This window comes from Harmonia axyridis, chromosome 1 (assembly GCF_914767665.1).
Source record: "Harmonia axyridis chromosome 1, icHarAxyr1.1, whole genome shotgun sequence".
Classification (NCBI taxonomy): domain Eukaryota; kingdom Metazoa; phylum Arthropoda; class Insecta; order Coleoptera; family Coccinellidae; genus Harmonia; species Harmonia axyridis.
This window is the reverse complement of record NC_059501.1, coordinates 37,177,281-37,201,205: the sequence shown is the minus strand read 5'-3', so window position 1 is coordinate 37,201,205 and position 23,925 is coordinate 37,177,281. Positions and strand designations below refer to the sequence as shown.

At 33.5% G+C, this 23,925-nt stretch overlaps 1 protein-coding gene across 3 annotated transcripts in view; it reads left to right on the top strand.

The window, feature by feature from the left end:
• LOC123670608 (protein 4.1 homolog) overlaps positions 1-19,393 on the top strand; it is a 29,806-nt gene extending 10,413 nt beyond the window's left edge. The window contains exons 2-16 of one of the 3 annotated variants that reach the window (XM_045604120.1): positions 2,617-2,762; positions 2,817-2,964; positions 3,954-4,248; positions 4,373-4,488; positions 4,548-4,770; positions 5,021-5,193; positions 5,256-5,398; positions 5,522-5,611; positions 6,183-6,338; positions 6,573-12,404; positions 13,730-13,954; positions 14,797-14,904; positions 15,998-16,207; positions 16,366-16,553; positions 18,166-19,393. In XM_045604120.1, coding sequence (XP_045460076.1) covers positions 2,625-2,762; positions 2,817-2,964; positions 3,954-4,248; positions 4,373-4,488; positions 4,548-4,770; positions 5,021-5,193; positions 5,256-5,398; positions 5,522-5,611; positions 6,183-6,338; positions 6,573-12,404; positions 13,730-13,954; positions 14,797-14,904; positions 15,998-16,207; positions 16,366-16,548 — 8,040 coding nt within the window. In that variant the 5' untranslated portion in view covers positions 2,617-2,624 and the 3' untranslated portion in view covers positions 16,549-16,553; positions 18,166-19,393. The remainder of the gene's footprint in view (positions 1-2,616; positions 2,763-2,816; positions 2,965-3,953; positions 4,249-4,372; positions 4,489-4,547; positions 4,771-5,020; positions 5,194-5,255; positions 5,399-5,521; positions 5,612-6,182; positions 6,339-6,572; positions 12,405-13,729; positions 13,955-14,796; positions 14,905-15,997; positions 16,208-16,365; positions 16,554-18,165) is intronic. The other 2 variants (XM_045604122.1, XM_045604121.1) reach the window with 2 other exon arrangements.
• Positions 19,394-23,925: the final 4,532 nt, after the last annotated feature.

The window sequence follows — 23,925 nt, the reverse complement described above, 5'->3', positions numbered from 1 at the left end:
GCGAAAGTTTCTGTAGAACGAAATCTCATCTTTCTAACGCCATTCAGTGGAACCCGATCGGACTTATACAACGCGAGATGCAGATAACTTAAGCTATCTATTGGAAAAATAATATTAAAAACTAAATAACAAATTTAAATCCCCTATTCCTTTGACTTGCGTACGTTTAGATAATATTATCAACATACAGCAAATGGCACTGTGTATATGCATTAATGCCAATAATCTATTTAACCTTCTTCCAACCATTCTAGTTCTTATCCAATCTTTCTCCCTTCTGAGTGTCCACGAATATTTTTCGGTAATTCAGGATACACTTGTTTATTTTTAAGGTCCGCGAGGGGGACCATGACCCCTATGGCCTATGGCTTTTTATCATATTGTTCTCATCATTGCCCTTTTTATAGGATGGTATATTTGTCCTTCTGGTGGGTGTGAATAACATAACACAAGCATCCATGTGTCTAGATTAGTTTCCACTCGTCACAGTTTTAGTTTTATTTCATAATTATTGATGTAATAATTCATTTTGTTTCGTTATTTGCAGTAACCCTAGGAATTGTTGAAGGGGCTGTTTTGAAATATATAGATTCCTAAAATTCGATGAAAAATCCGCTTGTTTACAGCAGATTTTCTGAGTTTTATTAATAATGCCGATATACGAATCTCTGAATATTTTTATCTAAATCTGAGGCAGATAGCTGCCGGTTGGGTTTACTTTACAGCATCTGAAGGGCAGTATTCGCGGTACTCTCACTTCAGCCAGAAAATCTTATTTTTCATCCTACGAGCCGTTATTCAAATTATTTGAAATATTTCATGTAATAGGAGAAAATCCTGAACCTTTATGTAGAATTTGGAGTAGCAAACTCTGATTGATAAATTTCTATTTCTCAACCGATCAACCTTTTCGTGCTTCAAAAGATAAACAAATTTGGCGCCACTTCCACCGCATAAAGCTTTAAATAATCTGGTACGTATTAGTAGCACTGACACGAATAAGATGCAAAATAACTTGGACCATCGTGATCAAACAATTTTTATTTATAAGTTCTTTATGAGTGCAGATACTCGGAACTCGACTCAAGTCGTATGGCACGAATTATTTACAAAAAAGTATCGGAAATTGATCAATGAAACATTAATTACAATTTTATTCATCCTTACTTATTATTGAAATTGTAATCGTAAACTTAGTGTTATTATAACTTATTCTATTCTTTCAAAAGTATGCCCCCTACCTACGCTAAAGAAAATCCTATTATAATAACATTTTTTAAATGCATTTCCAAGAATCGACTTCAATACTCGTCGCGAATTCTATTTTACTCGTATATGTTTCATCTACAGCGAACCCTGAATGGTACTTGGAATTTTGGAAAGAAAAAAAATTGACCATAGATTTTTAGAAAAGATTTGTTGCCGACAGTCGTTCACAATCACAGTTTTGTAATATAATAATAATAAATGCGTTTATTCAAAATACAATAAGTACAAGTTCAAATTAAATAAAATATGGAACGCTATCGTGATGCAAAATAGGTTTTTTCCCAATAATCTGTTTGTTCGATTAATTAGCCGGATAACTCTTAGATAATATTCTTAATTCAATGTCACTCCTCCTAGTGCACAACAATACATGATAATCAAAAACTCAACGTCACTAAGAAGTGGGACAAGTATTGTATTGCTCTAAGAGTTTCAGCAGTAGAGATAATTTTGGAAAAAGTTATGAGAGAAGTGCAATTTTGTTAATAGTTATTAAGAAAAGTGTCAAACTTGGGGGTGAAATTTATTCCCACCTTTCAGACCAAATCGAAGCTGATTAAAGTAGGAATTATAATAAGGTCACACAGAAGCGGAACAAAGGGAAAAGGTCCAGTGCTTTTTTACACCACCTCAGATCGAATAATATTTTGTGCTATTTTTCAGTTCATAAATTAAAGCAATAATTCAACAATTCACGGCAAAAACAGATTCGAAAAGTATGTAATTGTACCTATAGCTTGAGATAAAATGAAAAAATTCAACATTTTCACAAAACATCAAATATCTCGAAAATTGTAGTAGAGCACATTCCGTTTTCGTTCGACGTGATCTTTTTGGGACACCCTGTATACCTGCAAACCTTGTATAAATTTCATTTCATATTGTTTACCCTCTGTGAAATTGATGTGGAATCAATTAATGTGCACCTATCTCCGACATTATACCATGCCTTCAACTTCGCTCTTAGTTGGCCAAATTGAATTTAGACTTGCTCAAGAAATTGATGAAAACGATAAGCGCATCGGAAATTAAATTCGAATGTATCTTCACTTAACTTAATTATGTGAACTCAAAAGCTTACGTTGTGGCAATTTGCTTGTTCAGTTTCCGCAGTAATAACAATGAAGCATTGAGACTAGTCTTGTATCATTCTGTTTCTTATACACCAAGAGGCGTGCTGGTATAATGTTCTCTTGCCTTTCGTCCTATTTTCTATAGATACTTTTTCAAGTAAGCTGCAAAATTTTAAACAATATATTTGAAACTGAAGAATATGTTTAATTTCTATTTTTGCACACCATGAAAGTCACATATCAAATTGGTTTGATTAAATTTCTTTTTTCGCAGATTAAAATATGCCCGAAGAAAAAATGACTGTTACGAACGATTCTTCTCCCGCAAAAAGTAAATCCTCAACACTGAGTCGAAGCACTGATTCAACAGTAGCTCAAATCCTTCTTCTGGATGGAAATACACTCAATGTTACAATTGACGTAAGTTACCACAACTGAAGCGTTGGTAAAATATAATAATAATTTTTTTTTCAGAAAAGAGCAAAAGGAAGAGAACTTTTAGAATTGGTGTGTGAAAATATCAACCTTATAGAAAAGGATTACTTTGGACTGATATATGCTGATAGACATGACGATAGAAATTGGTTGGATTTAGAGAAACGTATATCTAAATTTCTCAAAAGTAAGTACTAGCCTGATAACTCATTCAAAAACATTTTCATACTTAATGTTCTTGAAATTCTTTTAAAACTTATGAATAAGCTAATTCTCACAACTCCAACTGTTGTTTGAGTTCATTTCTCAACTATTGCAGAAGTGTAGAGTAGAGCAGATCTAATTTATCTAGCTGAAATTATCAGCAAGAACTGAATTACGAATTTTTAATGAAAACTATAAATTCAAAAAACCTTATGAGTAACTTCTACAACTGTACATAAACCTTCGAATGAATATCTGAAACAATATTGTTGTAATTGAACAGCTAATTCAAAAAATTTTCAAATTGAAATTCAAACACATTGAAAGTGTTGTGAGAACGTTATATTCTATAGTTTTGTATGGAGCAGGATCTTGGACAATGGAAAAAAGAATAATGCAGCGACTGGGGGCATTTGAAATGTTGGTTTTCCGCAGACTTTCAAATATATCTTGGATAAGACAGATCGCAAATGAGAATTTTATCAGGATTATGGGGGACAGATAGAGAACTATTACAATGGGTAAAGCTGCAAAAAAAGAGTTATCTGGAACATATAACAGAGGGGGAATACAAACTTTTGAGACAAAGATAGAGGGCCGAAAAGGTCCCAGAAAACGAAAATGTTTGTAGCTTGAGAATATTAAAGATTGGACTGGGTTTGTCACACACCGTATTGAAAACAGTTTTGAGCAGGAAGGAGTTTGCTGAAATTGTCGCCAACCTTCAGTAATGAAGAAGACACCTTAAGAAGAAGGAAGTTTAATATTATCGTTACACATTCCAAGATATCACATTTGGTAAATATGAAAGCAAAACAGAGCGGAAAACCTAGCTTGAGAACATTTTGAAGCAAATGTGCCTCATTTTTCCATTCTTTAGAGGGACAATGACATATGTATTAAGTTTGGTGTGAAATTTATAATTTCTTTGAATCATTTTTTATTTTGTTTTCAATTGTTTTTGTTTTTCAGGTGAACCATGGAAATTCAACTTCGAAGTAAAATTCTATCCGCCTGATCCTGCTCAATTGCAGGAAGATATCACTCGATACCATTTGTGTCTTCAAATTCGAAACGACATCTTGAAAAACCGCTTGCCTTGCTCTTTTGTTACCCATGCCCTGTTGGGATCTTATTTGGTGCAGTCAGAATTAGGTGATTACGATCCTGATAATATGGGTCGTTACTATCTCAAGGACTTCCAGTTTGCTCCAAATCAAACACCAGATCTAGAAGAAAAAGTAATGGAGTTACACAAAACTCACAAGTGAGTAACTCAATAATTTCAACTTCAATGTGTGTATTTGTATTTGTCATTGATATTCAATGGACTGAATGTTTTAATATACATATATCGAGTTTTTGAGTGTTCAAATATTAATCTGTTACAGAGGTCAATCACCTGCAGAAGCTGAACTTCATTATCTAGAAAATGCTAAAAAACTGGCCATGTATGGTGTAGATTTACATCCAGCTAAAGATTCTGAAGGTGTAGACATTATGCTAGGTAATCCTTCAAAAATTAATTCTATATTATCAATTTATTTATTGAATTTCCATTTTCAGGTGTCTGCGCTTCAGGTTTATTAGTTTACAGAGATCGTTTGAGGATAAATAGATTTGCTTGGCCAAAAATATTAAAAATTAGCTACAAACGACACAATTTTTATATAAAAATACGTCCTGGTGAATTTGAACAATTTGAATCGACAATAGGCTTCAAATTGGCTAATCATAGAGCTGCAAAAAAACTTTGGCAAACATGTGTTGAACATCATACTTTCTTTAGGTAAAATTATATATTACCCAGATTATATGGGCAATTTTATGAAACAATAAATTTTTTTTTTTTGTGAATGATGTATTGATATTTTCACATAAATTGAAATTTGTAAACTCAACCACAAAATTTTTTTTATCTGAATTTTGTATCAAATAGGTACCTATTTAATTCTCATTCAGTTGATTTTATGAACACTTTCATAAATGACATGATTTCCAACATATTTATTGTTACTAACATTGGTTGTTTTTTCAAGATTGATGTCTCCTGAAATTTCTCAAAAATCTTCATTATTCCCCAAACTTGGATCCAAGTTCAGGTATTCAGGCCGAACTCATTATGAGACGAAAAAAACTCCTATCGAACGGCCAGCACCAGAATTTTCAAGATCACTAACAGGCAAAAGACTCACATCTCGAAGTATGGACCGTAAGTTTTCTTGAATAGTTTTGCTTATGATTTTTACAATTGAATACTTATATTTCACTCAGCTCTTGGAGGATCTAAAGCAGAAGATGAATATAATGAAGCTAATAAACGACACACAATGTCTAGTGCCCCAGAACATATACCTGACATAGACACAAGTCCATCAAGAGTGAAATCGCAAAAGGATAAAAAAGAAAAGGATAAGGTAAGAAAGTTTATATTTTGCATGAATTTGATAAGATTAATATTTTCACTGAAAGGATTGATTTATATTATTACATAATTTTGATGAGTTTTGGCGAATCCTTAATTTTTCCTCATTAATCAGCTGACAAGGATTGTTAATAAAGGATCAACCAGTGTGAGTTCTGCAAGTTCCATTGAAGGAGATTATGAAGCTGAACAAGAAGAAGATGAGGTTTATATTTTGCTAAACAATTCCATTAAGCTGAGCTTAAATCAAAAAGAATCTATCATTGATATAGACCACTCATTTATTTTCATATTTGTGTTGAATTAGAGGAGTTCAGTAATTTTCCATACAGTACAAATTTTAAGCATTTGAAAAACTAATCTTTCGAAAGGAAGTAGAAATAATTGCACATAATCATATTTCATACATATCTGGCAGAATTTCCAGATTATAACCAAATATCAAAGAATAGTGCTTTGAATCATTGAACGGTTTGGTCTGTATAAGCGGTAGATTATATATTATGGATACGGTTCTCATGGTCTGGTTATATTTTATGATTATTTGAAAAACTTATACAACTTCTAGAAATACATGTTGTGTTCTGAAATTTTCATTAATATTTCGTTATATAATTGCTTAAAAATGTAAATTATGTAATTTAAGCTTCTGCATTCTGTTTGACGTGTGATATTTTCAATATTCGTACATTTTCTTTGCTTAAGTATCAGTAAATGCTTAGATATATATCATGATATATTTATGTCAAAGTCATTGAGACAATTCTATTTCTTAGAAACCAATTGGAGGAGTAGCTGTGCTCCCAGCAGGTGGTCTTTTTGGGAAGAAAAAAGATGAGAAAGAAAATATCGATGAGAATGCACTTGAAAATGGAACACATGACCTCAATTCAACAAATGAAAGTGACAAGTCGCAAGATGCTAAATCAAAGGTGAGTTCTCAAATGTAGTTGTTAGCTTGTATGGAATTATTTGTATTTAAATTATAATTGTACAAGATTATTTATTACTTTTATATATTTGGATGTTAGAAATTGAAATTATTTTTAGAATGAATCCTCTTTTTGAATATACAGTTAGATATAGTTGAATTTTTTGAAAATTTTTAGTAGATATTTTGAAAAAAGCATGAATTAATTTTGCATGTATTTTTTGCTTATTATTAGAGTCCTGGTTTCCTCTTCGGTTCCAAACGTGAAAAATCGCCTAAAGACAAGAAGGAGAAAGAACAGTTGGCACAAAAAGTCAAAGAAAGCCCTGATAAAGAAAAATCTGGTGGGCCTCCTGTAGGATCACCACAACTACCAGCATATACGAAACAATATGACTATGTGACAGCCGAAGAACCAGGCAGCCCAAGAAAACCATTCACCAAAGGATTCTCTTATGAAAAACCATCTTCTAGTGATATGGAGCCGGAGAATCTTCAACAATCTCCATCCACAAAACGTGCCACTGGTCTGGCTTTCAATTATGCCCCAGGAGAAGAAAATAAGTTGAATTCTGGCTTACGTTCTGCTGATGATCCAAGAAAACATAAATACTTGAAAGATCCCAAAGCAGATTCAAATGCTTTCCTTGAAGGTGAACGCTATCTTCATTTGGAACCACCTGGCCAAAAGACCTCAATTACTACTGCAATTCCTCCAACTGACACAAAAGCCACAAAACCTGTTAAATTATTTGTTATCACTGGCAAAAAGAACCAAAAAACTGGAAGAATAGATTTAGAAACCGCTACAGTTGATATTTGTCCAGCTAATCAAAACATTCAAACAAAATTGATTGAATCAAAGTATGGTCTCATAGATCCTTCTAATGGCACAATTATTGTTAGTGATCCAGTGAATGGCCAGAAAGAAGTCATCCAGGGTCATATTGATCCTGCTACTAAGCAAATTATCATAACATCAGGAGGAGTTATCGATCCACAAACTAACAAAAAGGATTCAAGTTTGGGGCAAATTATTTCTATTGCATCACAACATCAAGAACCTCCTCCAAAAAGTCCTTTAGCTATTATCCCGAAAAAAAGATTGGTTAAACTTATTGTCATTACTGCTAAGAAGGATCCCTCAGGTAGAGTTGCAGCTGAAAATGGTTTTGTTGAACACCTGGAGGCTATAGGAGATCCTGTAACTGGTCATATAGAAACCAAATATCGTGACATCGATCTAATAAACAAAACTGTCACCCTAAAGGATCCTAAAACAGGAAAAACTACAGTAAAAAATATTGAAGTTGATACTGTACTAGGACAAGTCATTGTACGGGATGATATTTTAGATCCTAGAACAAATAAAATTGATAATACTTTAGGTCAAATAATAAAATTCGGTGATAATAATGATACAATTTTGCCCATTACTGCAGTAACGGCACAAAGAAATCCACAAACAGGACAAGTGGATATTACTAAAGCTCATAAGGAAACAACTAATGGAAAAGCTGATGCTAACATGGGACAGATTATCACTAAATATGGCTTTATTGATACTAAAAAAAAGAACATCACAATAACTGACCCTAAAACGGGAAAAGCCGAAGCGGTACCAATTCAGTTTGATGCTCAAGACAATATTATTGTTCTTTCTGGAGTTATAAGTCCAATCACACAACAGAAGGATAATAATTTAAGTCAGATTTTACAGGTTGGTTCTGAAATTGAACCTCAAGTCAAAGTTACGTCTATAGTTGGAAAAATTGACAAAAAAGGTCTGGATCCTAAGAGTGTAGGACCAGTTGAACAAACCTTAGGACTTTATGATCCAGATAATAATAAAGTCTATACTAAGTACGGAATTTATGATCCATTAAATGAAACTCTGACTCATGTAGATCCTAAAACAGGAAAAATCGATATAAAACAAGGTTCTAGAGATTTGGCTTCAGGAGAATTACTATTCAAAGGCATCAACAATTCTAAAACAGGAAAACCTGATAATAATCTTGCAAGATCTCTTAAAGTAGAAGTGGATACTGCGAAACCTTATAGTTCCCAAATTCCCGGTGCAGTTGAGTTTTCTTCACCAACGGCAGCTAATAGAACTACTACCCCTGACATTAAAAATCAAGTGATCAAATTGTTAGTGATTTCTGCTAAAAAAGACCCTAAAACAGGTCAATTAGATATGGAAAACGCATTTGTTGATCAGTCTGCAGGTACCTTGCATTCGACCGGAGAAATAAGCTCAAAATATGGAGTATTAGATCCTCAGAAAGGTACATTAGTAGTAACCGATCCTACTTCTGGAAAAGATGAAACCTTACAAGGAGTAATCATCCCCACAACTGGTCAAATTCTAGTTTTGAATGGATCCGTCATAGATCCAAAAACCGGTAAAAAAGATAATAACCTTTGTCAAATATTGACAATAGTTGGAAATAGACCAACAGAATCAAAGAAATCTGTTAAGGGAGCTCTACCTTCTCATCCAATTCCGAAAAAGCGTTTGGTGAAAATCTTGGTTATTACAAACCGAAAAGATCCGAAAACAGGAGCTGTAGATCCAGAATCAACAACAGTAGAAAAACTTACTGCAACTGTGGATCCTGTAACAGGTATAATTGAATCGAAATTTGGAAAATTAGATACAATCAATGGCAAAATTATACAAAAGGACAAATCTGGAAAACCAATAGTGGGATCCATAAAATTCGATGAAAATACTGGACAAATTTATGTTCCTGACTGTGTTATTGATCCAAAGACAGGGAAAATTGATTCAAACCTGTCCCAAGTTATAAATGTTGTAGATCCTCAATTCCCAGCAATTATAGTTAATACTGTTACTACTGCAAGAGATTCTAAAACGGGTGCTTTAGATATCGATAACGGCCGACAAGAAATTACCAATGGTAAAATCAATCCAGAAACAGGTGAAATATTCACAAAACAAGGAACTATCAATTTAGTATTGATGAAAATTTTCACTAGAGATCCCAAAACTGGAAAAATCACAGAAAAGCCAGTTGTTGTTGACAAAGACGACAACATTATCATTTCAGATATAGTTAATCCCAAAACTGGCAAAACAGATCCTAATTTGGTACAAGTTATTCAAGTGGGTCCAGAAATTGATCCAGAAATACAAATCACTAGCTTTGTTGGCAAATCTGACAACAAAAAGAATATTATTGATTCTAAAAATGCAATACCTTATAGTTCACCTGGTTTATACGATCCTGATCGTAATAAAATATTCACGAAATATGGAGTTTTGGATCCTATTGAAGAAACTTTAGCTATTACTGATCCTAAATCTGGAAAACTTGAAACTCGACAAGGCGTCGTTGAACCAAACAGTGGTGAATTGATATTCAAAGGAGGTTTTGTCAATCCAAAGTCAGGCAAATTTGAGAAAGATCTCGGAAGATCGATTTCTGTGAAAATAATCGAACCTTCTATTGATCCTGTAGCTTCTCAACAACCTACTATAAAAGAATTGACCAAACCTGAAGTTGTGGAAGCGGTGAAAGCAGTCGAACCTGCTATTTCTGCTGGACAAGAAATGAAACCAAGTAAAACAAGTGTATCTCCTGCAAAATCATCGAATGTCTCGCAACAAAAATTAGAAGTTGTTTCTGCTAAAGCAGAACAACCAGTTGAGATGGTACCAAAACATCGTATCGTTAAAATAATGGTCATAACAGGTAGGAAAGATCCAAAGACTGGAATAATTGATACTGAACTTGGCAAACTTGAACATATAACTGGTATCTTGGATCCAATAACTGGAAAAATTGAAACTAAATATGGCCAGTTAGATCCCAAGACCGGATCCATGGTGGTCAAAGATGTTAGTGGTAAAAGTGAGACAATTTCTGGTAAAGTAGATCCGTTAACTGGTCAAATATTAATCAATGGTGGTCCGGTAATCGACCCATCTACTGGAAGACCAGATCCTTCATTGGGTCAAACATTCTCCATTGTCGGATTGAAACAGGCTCAAGATCCAAACGCCGCTCCTCTTCCACGAAAAAGAATAATCAAAATAACTGTTATAACTACAAGAATCGATCCCAGAACCGGTAAAATTGATCCTGAGAAAGGACAATTTGAACAATCCACAGCGTTATTCAATCCAGAAACAGGTCTTATTGAATCCAAGTATGGTTTGATTGATCCAAAAACTGGCAAAATTATCATTAACGACCCGAAATCTGGCAAAGTTGATGCAAAGCAAGCCAGTCTTAATGAAGAGAATGGACAAATATTGGTTACAGGTGGAATAACTGACCCTAAATCTGGAAAATTGGACAACACTTTGAGTCAACTAATAAGTATTTCTGGACAAAACGATCCTGTTGTAGAAATTACTACTATTACTGGAAAGAAAAATGCCACATACGGTTGTATTGATTTTGATCATAGTCATATGGAAAATACCAAAGGTAAAAAGATTTCGTCAACTGGCGAAATTGTAACCAAATATGGTAAAATAGATTTGAAACTTCTGAAAATAATGACAAAAAATTCGAAAACTGGACAAACAGAAACAAGACCCATTCAACTCGATAACGAAGGTAATGTTATCATATCTTCCGGAGTAAAGGATCCAAAAACAGACACGCTAAATTCTGATTTGGCACAGGTGATTAAAATTGGAGGAGAAATCGATCCTGAAGTCCAAATTGTTAGCTACATAGCTAAAATTGATCCTAAAAAGGCAACCATCGACGCTAAAACTGTTTCTCCTGAAATTTCTTATGGTATATATAACCCTCAGACACATAAAATTGACTGTAAGTATGGTCAATTAGATCCTCTCAAAGCAACATTGACGTATATGGATCCCAAAACAGGAAAACAAGACGTAAAGGCAGGTATAATTGATACAAATAGTGGGCAGATTTTATTGAAAGGAGGTTATATTAATCCTAAAACTGGAAAAATTGACCCTAATTTTGGAAGAATAATTAACGTTTTTATCAGAGAACCTTTGATTGATGAATCAGGGAATTTGATTCAGCGTGAACTGAAAGATGTGAAGGTAGATCCAAAAACGGGACAGGTTTGGGTATATGATTCTCAGGACCCTATAACTAAACAAGAGATCTATTCAACAGGATATGTAGATCCAATTACTAGTTATGTCATAACATTGTATGGTTACTTAGATCCTAAATCAGGAACTATCAACAAGATCGTTAAAGTTGACTCTAGTAATGTTAAAGTAGATCCATCAACAAATGAAGTTTACACCAAAACTAGTGAAGTCGATGATACCGGTAGTCCAATATACTCTACCTCTGAAATCGATCCTGCATCTGGTCAAATATTTACTAAATACGGAAGAATTGATCCAAAAACAGGAAAGTTAGTTATAATTCGAATTTATTTAATCAACGATTCTGAACCATCTGGAAGAGTCAGAGAAATCGATCCCAAAGACTGCCAATTTGATGAAAATACTGGTAAGATAATTAATATAAGCACCCAAACAGTTTATATTTATTCTTTGGTGGACCCAAAAACCGGAAAAATCGTACAGGTTGACCCTAATGATCCTTTGGTTAAAAGTGCGAACACTAAAGTAACCCAAGTATTAACACTTTCTGGTGAAATAGATCCTGAAACTGGTAGAATTCATACCGAGTGGGGACATATTGATCCTCAAACTGGAGATATAGACCCAAAAACAGCACGAAGGGATCCTGTTACTGGAGAATTGATACTCAATTATGCTCAAATTGATCCAAGTCATTTCGAGGATTTGAAGGATCTCAAAGTAAAGGTGGAAACTTACAAACCTGGTAGTTCCGACCTTTCTAGTGACGATGATTTGAACGAATATGCATCCGAGAATTTGAAAGATATAACGAATTTAAAGTCATCCAAAAGCAAAAAGACGGTTGCTTCTACAACACCTGTCATTGTTAAGACAACAACAAAGCAAATTGTTACCAAGGATAAGGATGGTGTAACTCAAAATATCGAAGAAAGAGTTGAGGATGGCCGTACTGGTGAAGTTACTGTTTCAACGCAAATTAATAAGGTGAGTTTGAATTTGTTAATATTGTTTAAGCCATTCTGAATATTGATGTTTTCGCTTAAGGCTTCGAGTGAATCTCTTAAAAAAAATTAATTAACATCTTTGCATTAGTTATAAAAGAGTTGAGAAAAATAAGTAATACAGAACATGTTTTGTATTGAGTATTCCTTATTCCTCTTGAATTATAAGAATACTTAACATACCCAAACTTCATATTTTTCTTGAGTTCAGCAATAATAATATTAATATAAATGCACGACTGCAGAATATTTATGTTATTTTAGTTTTAATATCAAAAAGACTGAATGGGACCTTTACATGATAGTTTCAGTTCATCAAAGCAAAATATTTATGACATAACTTTGTGCAACTATTGCATTGGGAAAGTAAAAGCTTACTTTTTGCTGCCCTCATATAATTTTTTCTGAGTTGTTCCAAACAGTAAAAAAAAATTAAAATGAATATTTCTCTGATTTAAACCTCGAAGAATAAAATACCTATATTGTTGTGCATGTATAATGCATGTTCTTGAGAACACTGAACTCTACAGTTACCCAGATATAAAAAAACTCTGGAAAAAAGAGCGAAATCTTATATGTATAGCTTTAGAACAGAATATTAAATCTATCCAGATTCACAAACAAAAAATTGTTAGTGAATTTGGAATTTCCATAATCGTGATAAAGAAGTAATTCATATCGTTTCCATTTCAGTTACAAACTATTGCTGTTTTTGTATTTTTGATTTCTTTCTTTATTTCATTATCATTCATGAGTGGGTGAAAGTTGGGGGACCATTTTGTAAATAGTCGCAAAAAATGCATCTCAAATTAATTTTTTCATCCAGCCGAGTAGTTTTCCCAAAATTTCTCAGTTCCATTACAAATTCTCAAACTATTTCATCTTATTTTGAAACAGTATCTGTAACAGAAACAGTAACAGTGTTTCGGAAATATAAGCAGATAACAATTAAATGTAAATAAGAATTAATATTGCCGAATATATCTGTTCAGTATTTTTATGAGAATTATAGGATGTACATTTATGAAGCCTTTGTGCCCATTTGCTGATACTGTATTGAAGAAAAATTGACACTGCTTTCCATGTACTACTTAAAAAGTGTACATTCAGTAGTACGAGTTAAATTTAAGGAATCTGTGATAAATTACACTAATAAATTAAATTATACAAATATATCATAATCTGGGCAGGTTTTTTTAATTTTTGTTTGCTGCTTTCCGCTTTTATTATTTTAATTATATCAATTTTAATTTAACCATATTCCCATTTTTTTTTTATTTTTTGTTTTATTATTTTTCCTTATCTAAGGCGGACGCACCAGTCTCTGATGATGGCAAATCGCCATTCGTAACTGCAAGAGCTGTTACTACGCGAACGGCTACTACACATGAAGACCTTGGAACTAATGCTCGAACACAACAACTGGAAGAGAAAACTGTAGCTCACTCTATGACATCAAGCGCTACTCGTCAGGAGCAAAGAACAGTGACTCAAGAGGTCAAAACAACAAGCACTGTATTATCTGCTGATCAGGTTATTATTTTGTTATTCTAGTTTTATGAACATCATACTTGCATTTTCATTCTTCGTATTCATCTTCCTTAAAGGATCAACTTATGACGTTAAAACTTTTGATCACAAACTTTTTTCTATTGAAATTTCTATATTCTTTTTAGAGATTCACTTTGATATATAGCCAGATTAGATACCAGTTGTCCCTTTATTATTATGTTTTGATATTAGTTTTGTTTGGCAGCTATTTTCTACAATTGTTCTTTTGTTTTGACTAATATCTCGTGATTCATTTGTTAGATCCAATAATACACTATATGGAAAATTGGTTGGCATAAAAATTACTGATTATTATATGTAAGGATTAAACACCGATTTCGTCCAGTGGACGAAAAATATGTCCAAAATATAACATTTCGTAACATAATGCATACTCGAGCAAGTTAGCCTGAAAGCATGACATTCTTTACATTACACGAAAGCATTGAACACAAATAAGAAGCAGGAAAGCACTGATCTGAAGTCAGTCTTAATTATGTCATTCTCGCCGTGTTTTAGATTCTATTATTCTCATGTGAATGGGATTTTGTTTTTTCAAAATTGGGATTTATATAAAAAATGTATAACCAAGCTCGCCGGTGCAGATAACACGTTCTGGTATACATTAAGAAGTTGGAAAGCGATATTTCAGACATTGGCCGAAGCGTATTGTTCGTCCATTGACAAACGGAGTTTGATCCTATCTTATTCATTGGACATTCAGGCTAGTTCATAGGGGAGAGTTGTTTTTCATAATTTATTGGATCTATAAAATTCATCACATTTTTGGTTGATTTTAATATTCATCCTCGCATGGCTTATAGCTGGGCAGACGAGACTCGATAAGCTCGACTAGTTCAGGTGATTCAGGCACTCCAATTGATCCACCAGATGATCCAAGTCATCCATACTATAACAGTGATATATACAAGGTAGGTAACATAACGAAAGTACTTCACCGTCCCTCCATAATAATAATGTTAATTATTTATCTATGAAATATAGGTCAGTAAGTATTGAAGCATGTGAGATGTTTTGAAAAATGCCTGTGCATGATTTTATGTATGAGTGTCATGTTATCTGTTTGAAAATTTTTCCTTCATTCATTAATATTTAATAGGATATTTTGCTAAAAAAGATAAAATCACAGTATAACCCTTTTAAATTCCATTGTTGGATAAGCTGGATATTTTCTTCGATCTATTATTTGGCAATTCACTTGTTTAGTTCATAATCACAGTGCATATCTTTAGGAGATGTCGCGTGAAGTCGTGTCTCATATTCCAACTCTTATAGACTATAGGTACTTTTTTTTGTCTATTTTGACGCCTATTTTCGTGTCTATTTTTGGGCTGGATTTCTCACAGATGTTTGGCACTATTAACTCCTTATTACATTTTGCCTTTTTGACGCTTCTTTCAGTGGTAATTACAAAGCTGCTAACCTTGAAATTATTTTTGAGAAATTTTCGTTCAAAAATTTTGAGGGATTATTCACATTTTTCGTGTTAATACAATTGTACAAGCAGGAAAATGGTGTAATGAAAAGAAATCCATAATTTTTGCATGAAAAACAAGGCTTTAATTACCATAGTTAGAATAGTCTGATTTAGGTCAAATATGCTATGTGTTCGATAAATTGTTAAAAAAATTGAAATTGAAAAATTGAGGCAATCGATTTTCAAAAGCTTCTGTTGAAGCGAATTTTTCACCAGCAAAATCGTTCGCCTAACAATTCGACATTCCAGGAGAAACATTTTGATTGAATTTCATTAAAAATAAGACTGAGAGCGTATGTGCCTCTCAAGGATGGACTTCAGGCTCAGAACTAGCTCTGAAAAAGGAATAATGCAAATTATGCATCATGTGAAAAAAGGTGTAAGGGGGTTAATAAGTTGCCTTAGCTGTTGAACCAAAATTTCTTTAGTTTCATATATTCTAAATTCACAAAATATTTCCAATAATCATATCTGCTTAATTTTTTTGAGAAATATATGACAATTATTCATATTTTTTTCCATATAAGGATATTCCTGGTGGTATTGTACAAACAGAAAGTGTTGTATACAGTGGAGATCCCAATATACAGAGGACACCAACTACCAAAGTTCCAGTGGTTGCAACAGAAGCTAGAAAAGTACATTTGACTTCTGAAGATGGAAATTATCAAGCTACCGGTGAAATCATTAGCTCTCAAACTATAAGTTCTAAAACTAGAACTGTGGAAACCATCACAGTAAGTGAAAAAACAATGAAATCCATATTTTTTATCAAATTTAATTATTAAAATTGCACTATTAATTGTCACCTCTTGAGTTTTTTTTTAATAAATTATATCCTGAATTATTTATATAAAAAGTTTGCTACCTATCTAAAAAGTGAATTTTATTTTAGTACAAAACAGAGAGAGATGGTGTTGTTGAAACTAGAGTTGAACAGAAAATTACTATACAATCAGATGGGGATCCAATAGATCATGATAGAGCTTTAGCAGAAGCAATTCAAGAAGCAACTGCAATGAATCCCGACATGACAGTTGAAAAAATCGAGATTCAGCAACAATCAGCGCAGCCATAAAATGGGTGAGTTTTATTGTTTTCATTATAATATTTATAAGGATGACTCTCTGAGAGATCCCATAATTTATTTCTTATGATTACTATAGGAGTACAAGTTGGTTATCACCAACTTATTATAACGTTCTTATAATAATTGCCAAAAATCCACTTCACAGCACTTTATTATTAAGGTGCTGGTTCAAAAATTAAGTGTACAAAGTAAAAATTGGAACGTGAAAAATTTGTATAGTGACTATTATATCAATAGATACCCATCGAATTGTTTACATTGTTTTTTAATGTGAAGTGTATTTTTATTGCTGTGAATTCTTCAGAAATCTATTCAAAGCCTCAATAGGTATAATTTTAACATATTAGAAATTTGGATCCGTTTCAAGCAAATGCATGACTCAATCAGAAAAGGAGAGAACGCCCTTTGTATAAGTAATTATAAATTTGTAGAAGTGAATGGTGGTGTTTTTGAAAATCCATTTTAAGAATACTACAATTACCAAAAATGAATAGATGCAATTTAATTTCTTTAATTGGAAACAAATGAAAATCTGATAACATTTGAGTTAGTATGTGTGAAGGATAACAAATCAAAATACAAAGAAAATGATAACGGACATCCCTCAAGGAAAAGTGCTAACCGTAAACACTTGTTTCGGGTTTTTGGCCCTCATCAGTACGGTGAAAAAGAGTAAGGATGAACAATACTTGGAGGAAAACAACACACAAATGGAGTTAATAACAGGAACCAACCGCCTATTTGTGTTTTCCGTAGGCAGACCTAATGGGGTTTCTGGCAACAACCAACTTCAACAGATAGACTGCTATAACTGTGACATAACCGTGACATCTGAGTCCAGGAACAACATGTATGAAGTATGTGATAATTGGCCGAAAACCCATTGAGTCTGCCTACGGAAAAAGAAAATGGTCGGTTGGTTCCTGTTGTTGACTCCATTTGTTTGTTGTTTTCCTCCAAGTGTTGTTCATCCTTACGCTTTTTACCGTTACTGATGAGAGCCCAAAGCCCAAAACACTTGTCTACGGTTAGAACTTTTTCTTGAGGTATGTTCGTTATCATTTTCTTTGTATTTTGAATAATCCCCTCGTTATCCTTCACACATACTAACACAAATGTTGTTATCTGATTTTCGATTGTATCCAAATAAAAAAATTGAATTGCATCTATTCAAGTTTTGGTAACTTTTTTGAGATATTGAGTAGGTATAATGTTGAAAAAAATAATTTAAGTGTATTGAAAGTAGACTGTAAAAAACTGACTTTGATTGAAATAGTCGTTAATCTCATTGTAAAACAAGGCATACCAGTACACTGGGTTATCCTTTTTTTCTTTTTACAGTTTTACAAAATTTTTGTTGTTGAGCCATTTTACTGAAGGTGGATGCATTTCTTCGAATTTTCATTCATAATTTATACCTCTGGATTATTCAGAAAAAGTGAAAAGAAATTTTGATATTCTGTAAAAATATAATGAATATTCTTCCCTGACAAAATATGGTTCTTACTTCTAAGTATTGTTATTGGTGTCAGATTATTTTGCTTCAATTCATAACAATAATTTGAAAAAACATATTTTTTTAACTATTTTTATCTTGAATTTCAGAATGTGTTCTTGGAGCTTCAGCTTACCTGTGCTATATTTTAGATGTTATTGCTTCATTGAATATAAATCTAACTTAAGTACTAAAATAAGTCAGTTCATAATGATGTTATTTTTCGAGCATTTATGGGAAACATTTTTATCCCAATTTTTCTAATTATTTAATTGAATAGTTTTATTTTATTTCTCATTGAAGCCTTGTTGAAACTGTAGCTTCCATTCAGTAGGGAAATCAGATTTTACTAAGGAAATTATTCTTTTTTACGTATTACAAACACATCATCACTAACATGCTTTATGAAAAGTGCTTAGATTTTCGTAAATCTTGGTGGACCTTTCAAAGTGTTATTTATAATTTTATGAATAACTCAAATATCTTTAATTATATACAACATTGAGTGTTGCTATTTTCTTCAGAATATTTGACTTTTTTTCATGAATATTTTGCATATTTTTCAGTTTTTGTGCGGAAAGCTAAATTCTGTTTCAATAGTATTTGAAATTATAATTTTTCTATATCTATTGTTAATAATATCATGTTCAAGTGTGTGAGCAGGTTTTTCAATTGTACAAAATAAAAATTTATCTATTATAAATTTCCGATGTTGAAATAAAACAGCAGTATATATTGTCATACATTTTGAAAGTTTTATTTTCTGGATAAGTCCAAAAAATTATTCCAGAAAATTTATGTGCTAAAAAACATTCCATTTAAAATAATAGCTCTTGCATGTATTCACTTGCAAAGGCAAATTGTTACATATTTTAAATTTTATTTATTGTTTTCTATAGTAAAATCTATGTAGTTGTATATAATGGACAATTGAAGGGGACCTTAAAATTATTTAAGTGACAATAAATTGAAAAGTTCGTCACTTTCATGACACTATGTCCATGACGATAAAAGTTAATGCAAAAAAACTTTGTAGTTCTTCCAGGAAATTATAATTTTATTTTTGTGATTCTTTTGAATGAATTTTCACTTCTGGGAACATTTGCCTTGCATATTTAAGAATTTAGCTTTTTTTTCACCAAATTATAATTAATTAGTTCAAATCAGTTGCTACCATGTTAACTGATATTAAGATATTTGAATCTTTGTGAATATATGACAAAAGTTCAATTTGGACATTGAATCTTTGCTTTAATTATTTTATCTGCAGCTGTATTTATATCATTGTTTGTATGTATGTTTTGAAAATTTTATTTAAATAAAAAAAATGTTGAAATATTTCTATATATTCTTCCTCACATAAATAAATTTATGTTGGATATATTGAATGTGCAAAGAAGGGGGAATAAGAATATTTTTTAATAAATATACACCATATTAAAACAAGTTTTGTACTTTCGTTGTTTTCGCAACCAAAAATATGATATTAACAATTTGGAGTTTTGAACACATTTTAAGTTCTAATGATAAATATAGAAAGTATAAAACTTGTTTCTGATCAACTACCAATTAGCAATGACTTGAACAGTTCGCTATACACCTTGCGTTGAAAATCTTCAATTTCAACTAAAAACAGGTGAATAAAAAGACAGTTAATACAATAATTTGTTGATAAATATACACCTTATGTTGAAAATTCTTCCATTTCAACTTGAAAATCTTTAAAGATAGTCAAATTAGTATTGGAATACTAACATTATATTCAACAAATGTTCAAACAAAAATTGATGGTCATTCTTCATAAAAAACGTCATTTAAGAGTTCACCATTAAGTATTAAATGCAAGTATTTCAGTCTTAGCTCGTGTAAATTATAGAAATTTTTCAAAATGTCCTATGTGGTTTTGTTTTTGTGCTCTTCTGCCAACTGAAGAAATTATGCAATTAGTTTGCTCAACAAAAAAAATTAAAAATCCAATTAAGTGATTTCTTTGGTTCACCAGAAATTATTTACTAGAACTAGCTTTGCAATAACGGTTTCTGGTCCTCCTTTGTCTAAGGTATTCTATGAAAAATATTTTTGAAATAAATTTTCTTCTTTACATGCCTAAAGCAAAAAATCACCTGGAATATGCTAAAGGACAGTATTGAAGAATCCAAGAACTAATGGTCTTAGGAAATAATATATACTAAAAGGATCTAAAAATTTCGAAGTTGATTTTGAAATGCGGAGAATGATTCAGAATAATACAAGCTTTATATATTTGAAATGATTTTAACCACACTCCGGGTACATCCCATTTTAGGACATCTTTCTGGCCTGTTATTAGCTTTAGAACGCATCAGAGAATATTAAAAAAAGGTTGATTTGGCATTTAAGATCATTTAACTTGATTGTTCACAATTGTACGAAAATCTGTAAATATTGCATGAAAATCTTTGGGTGAAGATGATAAACGGAAAATTTGTAGGACAGCTACGCTGCAGGATAAAACTTTGCGACCCATTCCCTCGATTAATCCTTCAATTTTATCTATAGCTCTATAATATATCCTCCACCGCCTTTCTCTCCATGATACCCGTTATATATATACATATATCCATACATTCTATTCCAATAATCCCTACTCTCTAACATTTTTGGGATTATCTCCTTCATTTTAGTTAGAGTTTACATATCTCACTCACCATTATCTTCCCTTACTTCTCCCATCTTTTACAGTGAAAGGAGACGTCATCGACTGTCCTGACCTCTGCACCTTCTACACAGGTCGTCAGCAGTTTTTCCAATTCTACTCGTAAATGTGCCAAACGAGCCGTGTCTCCTGAGAAGCTGCTTAAAGAAGTACGACGTTTTCTTATGTTTACAGTTTATCCATGGCTTTATTTTCCTTATTAGCCTTTTTGACCACTCTGATGCTTTTTCATTTGCCCCTTCTCACCTCTCCTGCCACTTCTTCGCCATTCTCTCGAAGGCCATACTTCTGTTACCAGCTAATCTGCCCCCCATCTTGTATAAAAAAACATCATTCGGCAATCATTAGTTCCACTGGTGACCCGTGCAGCCTCTGCAGAGACCATTCTGTATACCGATATCACTTGGAGCAACCCTCTTTTCTGGTTGTCATTTTTGTTAGTTGAGTTTGTTTCTTTATTTTTCTCCATACCGGAGCTACATAAAGTAACATACTGTGTATCACTCTACATAATAATCGCCGTTTGCAATAGCGAGATCCTGCCACATTAGGCATGATTCTTGATAGAGCCGCGCATTTCGCGGATGCCTTCTTTACTATACTATCGATCATGAGATCGTGAGAACGTCATGTTTTTACTGAATACCACTCCCAGATAACGTAGTTGTGCTCTTGCCTCTATCCTCACACCCACCATTATAATCCCGATATTCGGGCCGTATTTAAGCCACAGAACCCCATCATACATCACGTTCCACAATGTTGGGACATTGATGGAGACCTGTGGCACTCCCATGTTACACCTATGTGGTGCATAGATTCCAGTTTTCACCAAACGATCTGCAAAATAATCTTCCACATACCTGACCAGAACAGCTTTCAAGCAGTTAATTATGCGATCCCATCTCGCCGTGTTGAATGCCTTTCAACAACTAGCACACGCACCATGTCGACTTTCTGACCATAATTTTCCTTTTCATGTCCACCATTGCTGCCACTATCGAGATTTCTTCTTTATGAATCCGCGCTGATTTGGGGATATCGCCATATTCCGCTCAAGCTCCAGCTTTAATCTATCCACTATCATTCTCTCAAGTAGCTTTGCTGTGGTATTTATGAGGCATATAGGTCTGTAATTAGAAGACGGGTTTAGATCTTTTCCATCCTTTGGCAGCAGCACAACCTTTGCCTATTTGCAGGTCTTAGGATATTTATGTCTTTTAATTTTGGGCTTTCGCACCAAAGTAGCATGCGACTTGCTGCCAGGAAGCAGAAATCGTGCTACTTATTTCAAAACCCAAGGTTTCACAGGCGTGGCGCCGCAAAAATGCGACGTGCGATTTGAATATAAAACGGGTCCTATAATTTGCTACTTTGCTACGTGTTATTACCAATCTGCGCAGACGTGGTTTGACTTGTTTGGTGAAAGATCGCGCGTTATTAATTATTGTATATTAATAAGTTTTTTTCGTTATGTCTGGAAAGAAATGTTTACCGGACGATGACCAATTTAATACACTGATCAACAATTGCTAGGGATCACTTATGAACTTCTCTTCATTTGTATTTTTTTCAAGTTATCTCGTGAATATCTGTACATTATATGTTCTCTAAGGAACAAGTAAGATGTTTTGAGTTGATTATATCAAAGTCTTCCTCACTTCATCGGCTCTTGTTCACAAAATCGATTATTATCTGTAGGCTGTTACAGGTGGAGTGAAAAGCAATGTGGTATTTGTTATTAAATCTGATTTTTTTCTCTCGTTCAAACACATAAGGTGACAATAATTGAAGAAATGAGAACAATATCAGGTTATCAGTCATGCCGAGAAGACGTTTGGCTCCTGTGCAACTGGACCAAATCATACGGTGGATACAGGAAGGTTTGTCCCAGCGAGAAGTGTCCCGGCGGTTGAATGTTTCGCAAAATGTCGTGAGTCGGGCTTGGAATAGGTTCATCCAAAAGACTCAGTAGCTTATGTTCATGGGGGAGGTCGGCAGCGCAGTACAACAGCTGCCCAAGATCGTCTTTTGATCCTCAATTCTAGGAGAAATCCCACTTACCCGGCGTCGCGGCTCAATAGATCAGTTGCAACAGGAGTTCTAATTTCGAACCAGACTGTAAGACGACTACATGTTCGTGGTTTGAGAGCACGTAGGAGGGTACAACATCCCCGTTTGAATAGGGAACACGGGTTCATCGGGCTGAGGAGCACCGCAATTGGACACTTGAAGATTGGAGCCGATGTTTATTTACGGATGAGTCTAGATTTCGTTTGGTCAACTCCGATGGACGTATTCTTGCTTGGAGGGAAAGAGGTCGAAGGTAAGCAGAACAGTTTATTGTACCCACAACAGCTTTCGGCGGAGGTTCTATATGTGTATGGGGAGGCATTTGTTTGAACCAACGCACAGAGTTGGTTGTTCTGCAGAACACCACCATGAGCAGCCAGAGATATCACGATATGATTATTGAACCCATAATTGTTCCGTTTGCGGCTGCCGTGGTCGAGAATTTCATTTTAATTGACGATAATGCCCGTCCACACCGTAGTCGTCTGGTTAATGAAGCGCTAGAAACTCATGCTATTGATAGGATGGACTGGCCAGCTCGCTCTCCAGACATGAATTGCATCGAACATGTCTGGTCTGAGATGTCTAGACAATTGTCAACCTTAGAACAACCGATCAATAACCTGGAGGACCTTTCTAACGCTTTACGGGATATTTGGACGAATTTGCCCCAAAATTTTATAAATCGTTTGATCGAAAGTATGCCTCGTAGAGTAGAATGCTTGAGACGAGCTCGTGGGGGACCAACTAGGTACTAGCTTAACCGAAACTTCAGCCTTCTTGTGGTTTCATCATAAAATTTTTATGTTATTCAAACACAGAATTTTGAGTGTTCCTAATAAAGTCTTTTTTTCTCTCCAACATTTTTTCATTCTTTTCTCAAGTGAACCATATTATCAACTGAAAATACTCTGATATCTGACTAAATTTATAATCTTGGAGCGAATATTTCAGAAATAAATTTAGAACAAGTAATAAGTGATCCCTATCAATTGTTGAGCAGTGTATATCCTTTGTTCAGTTTGTCGAGAAGTACCTGAGTCTTTATGATCACACTTTAAAGGCATACAGCAACAGAAGTGAACAAAATAAGGTTTGGAAC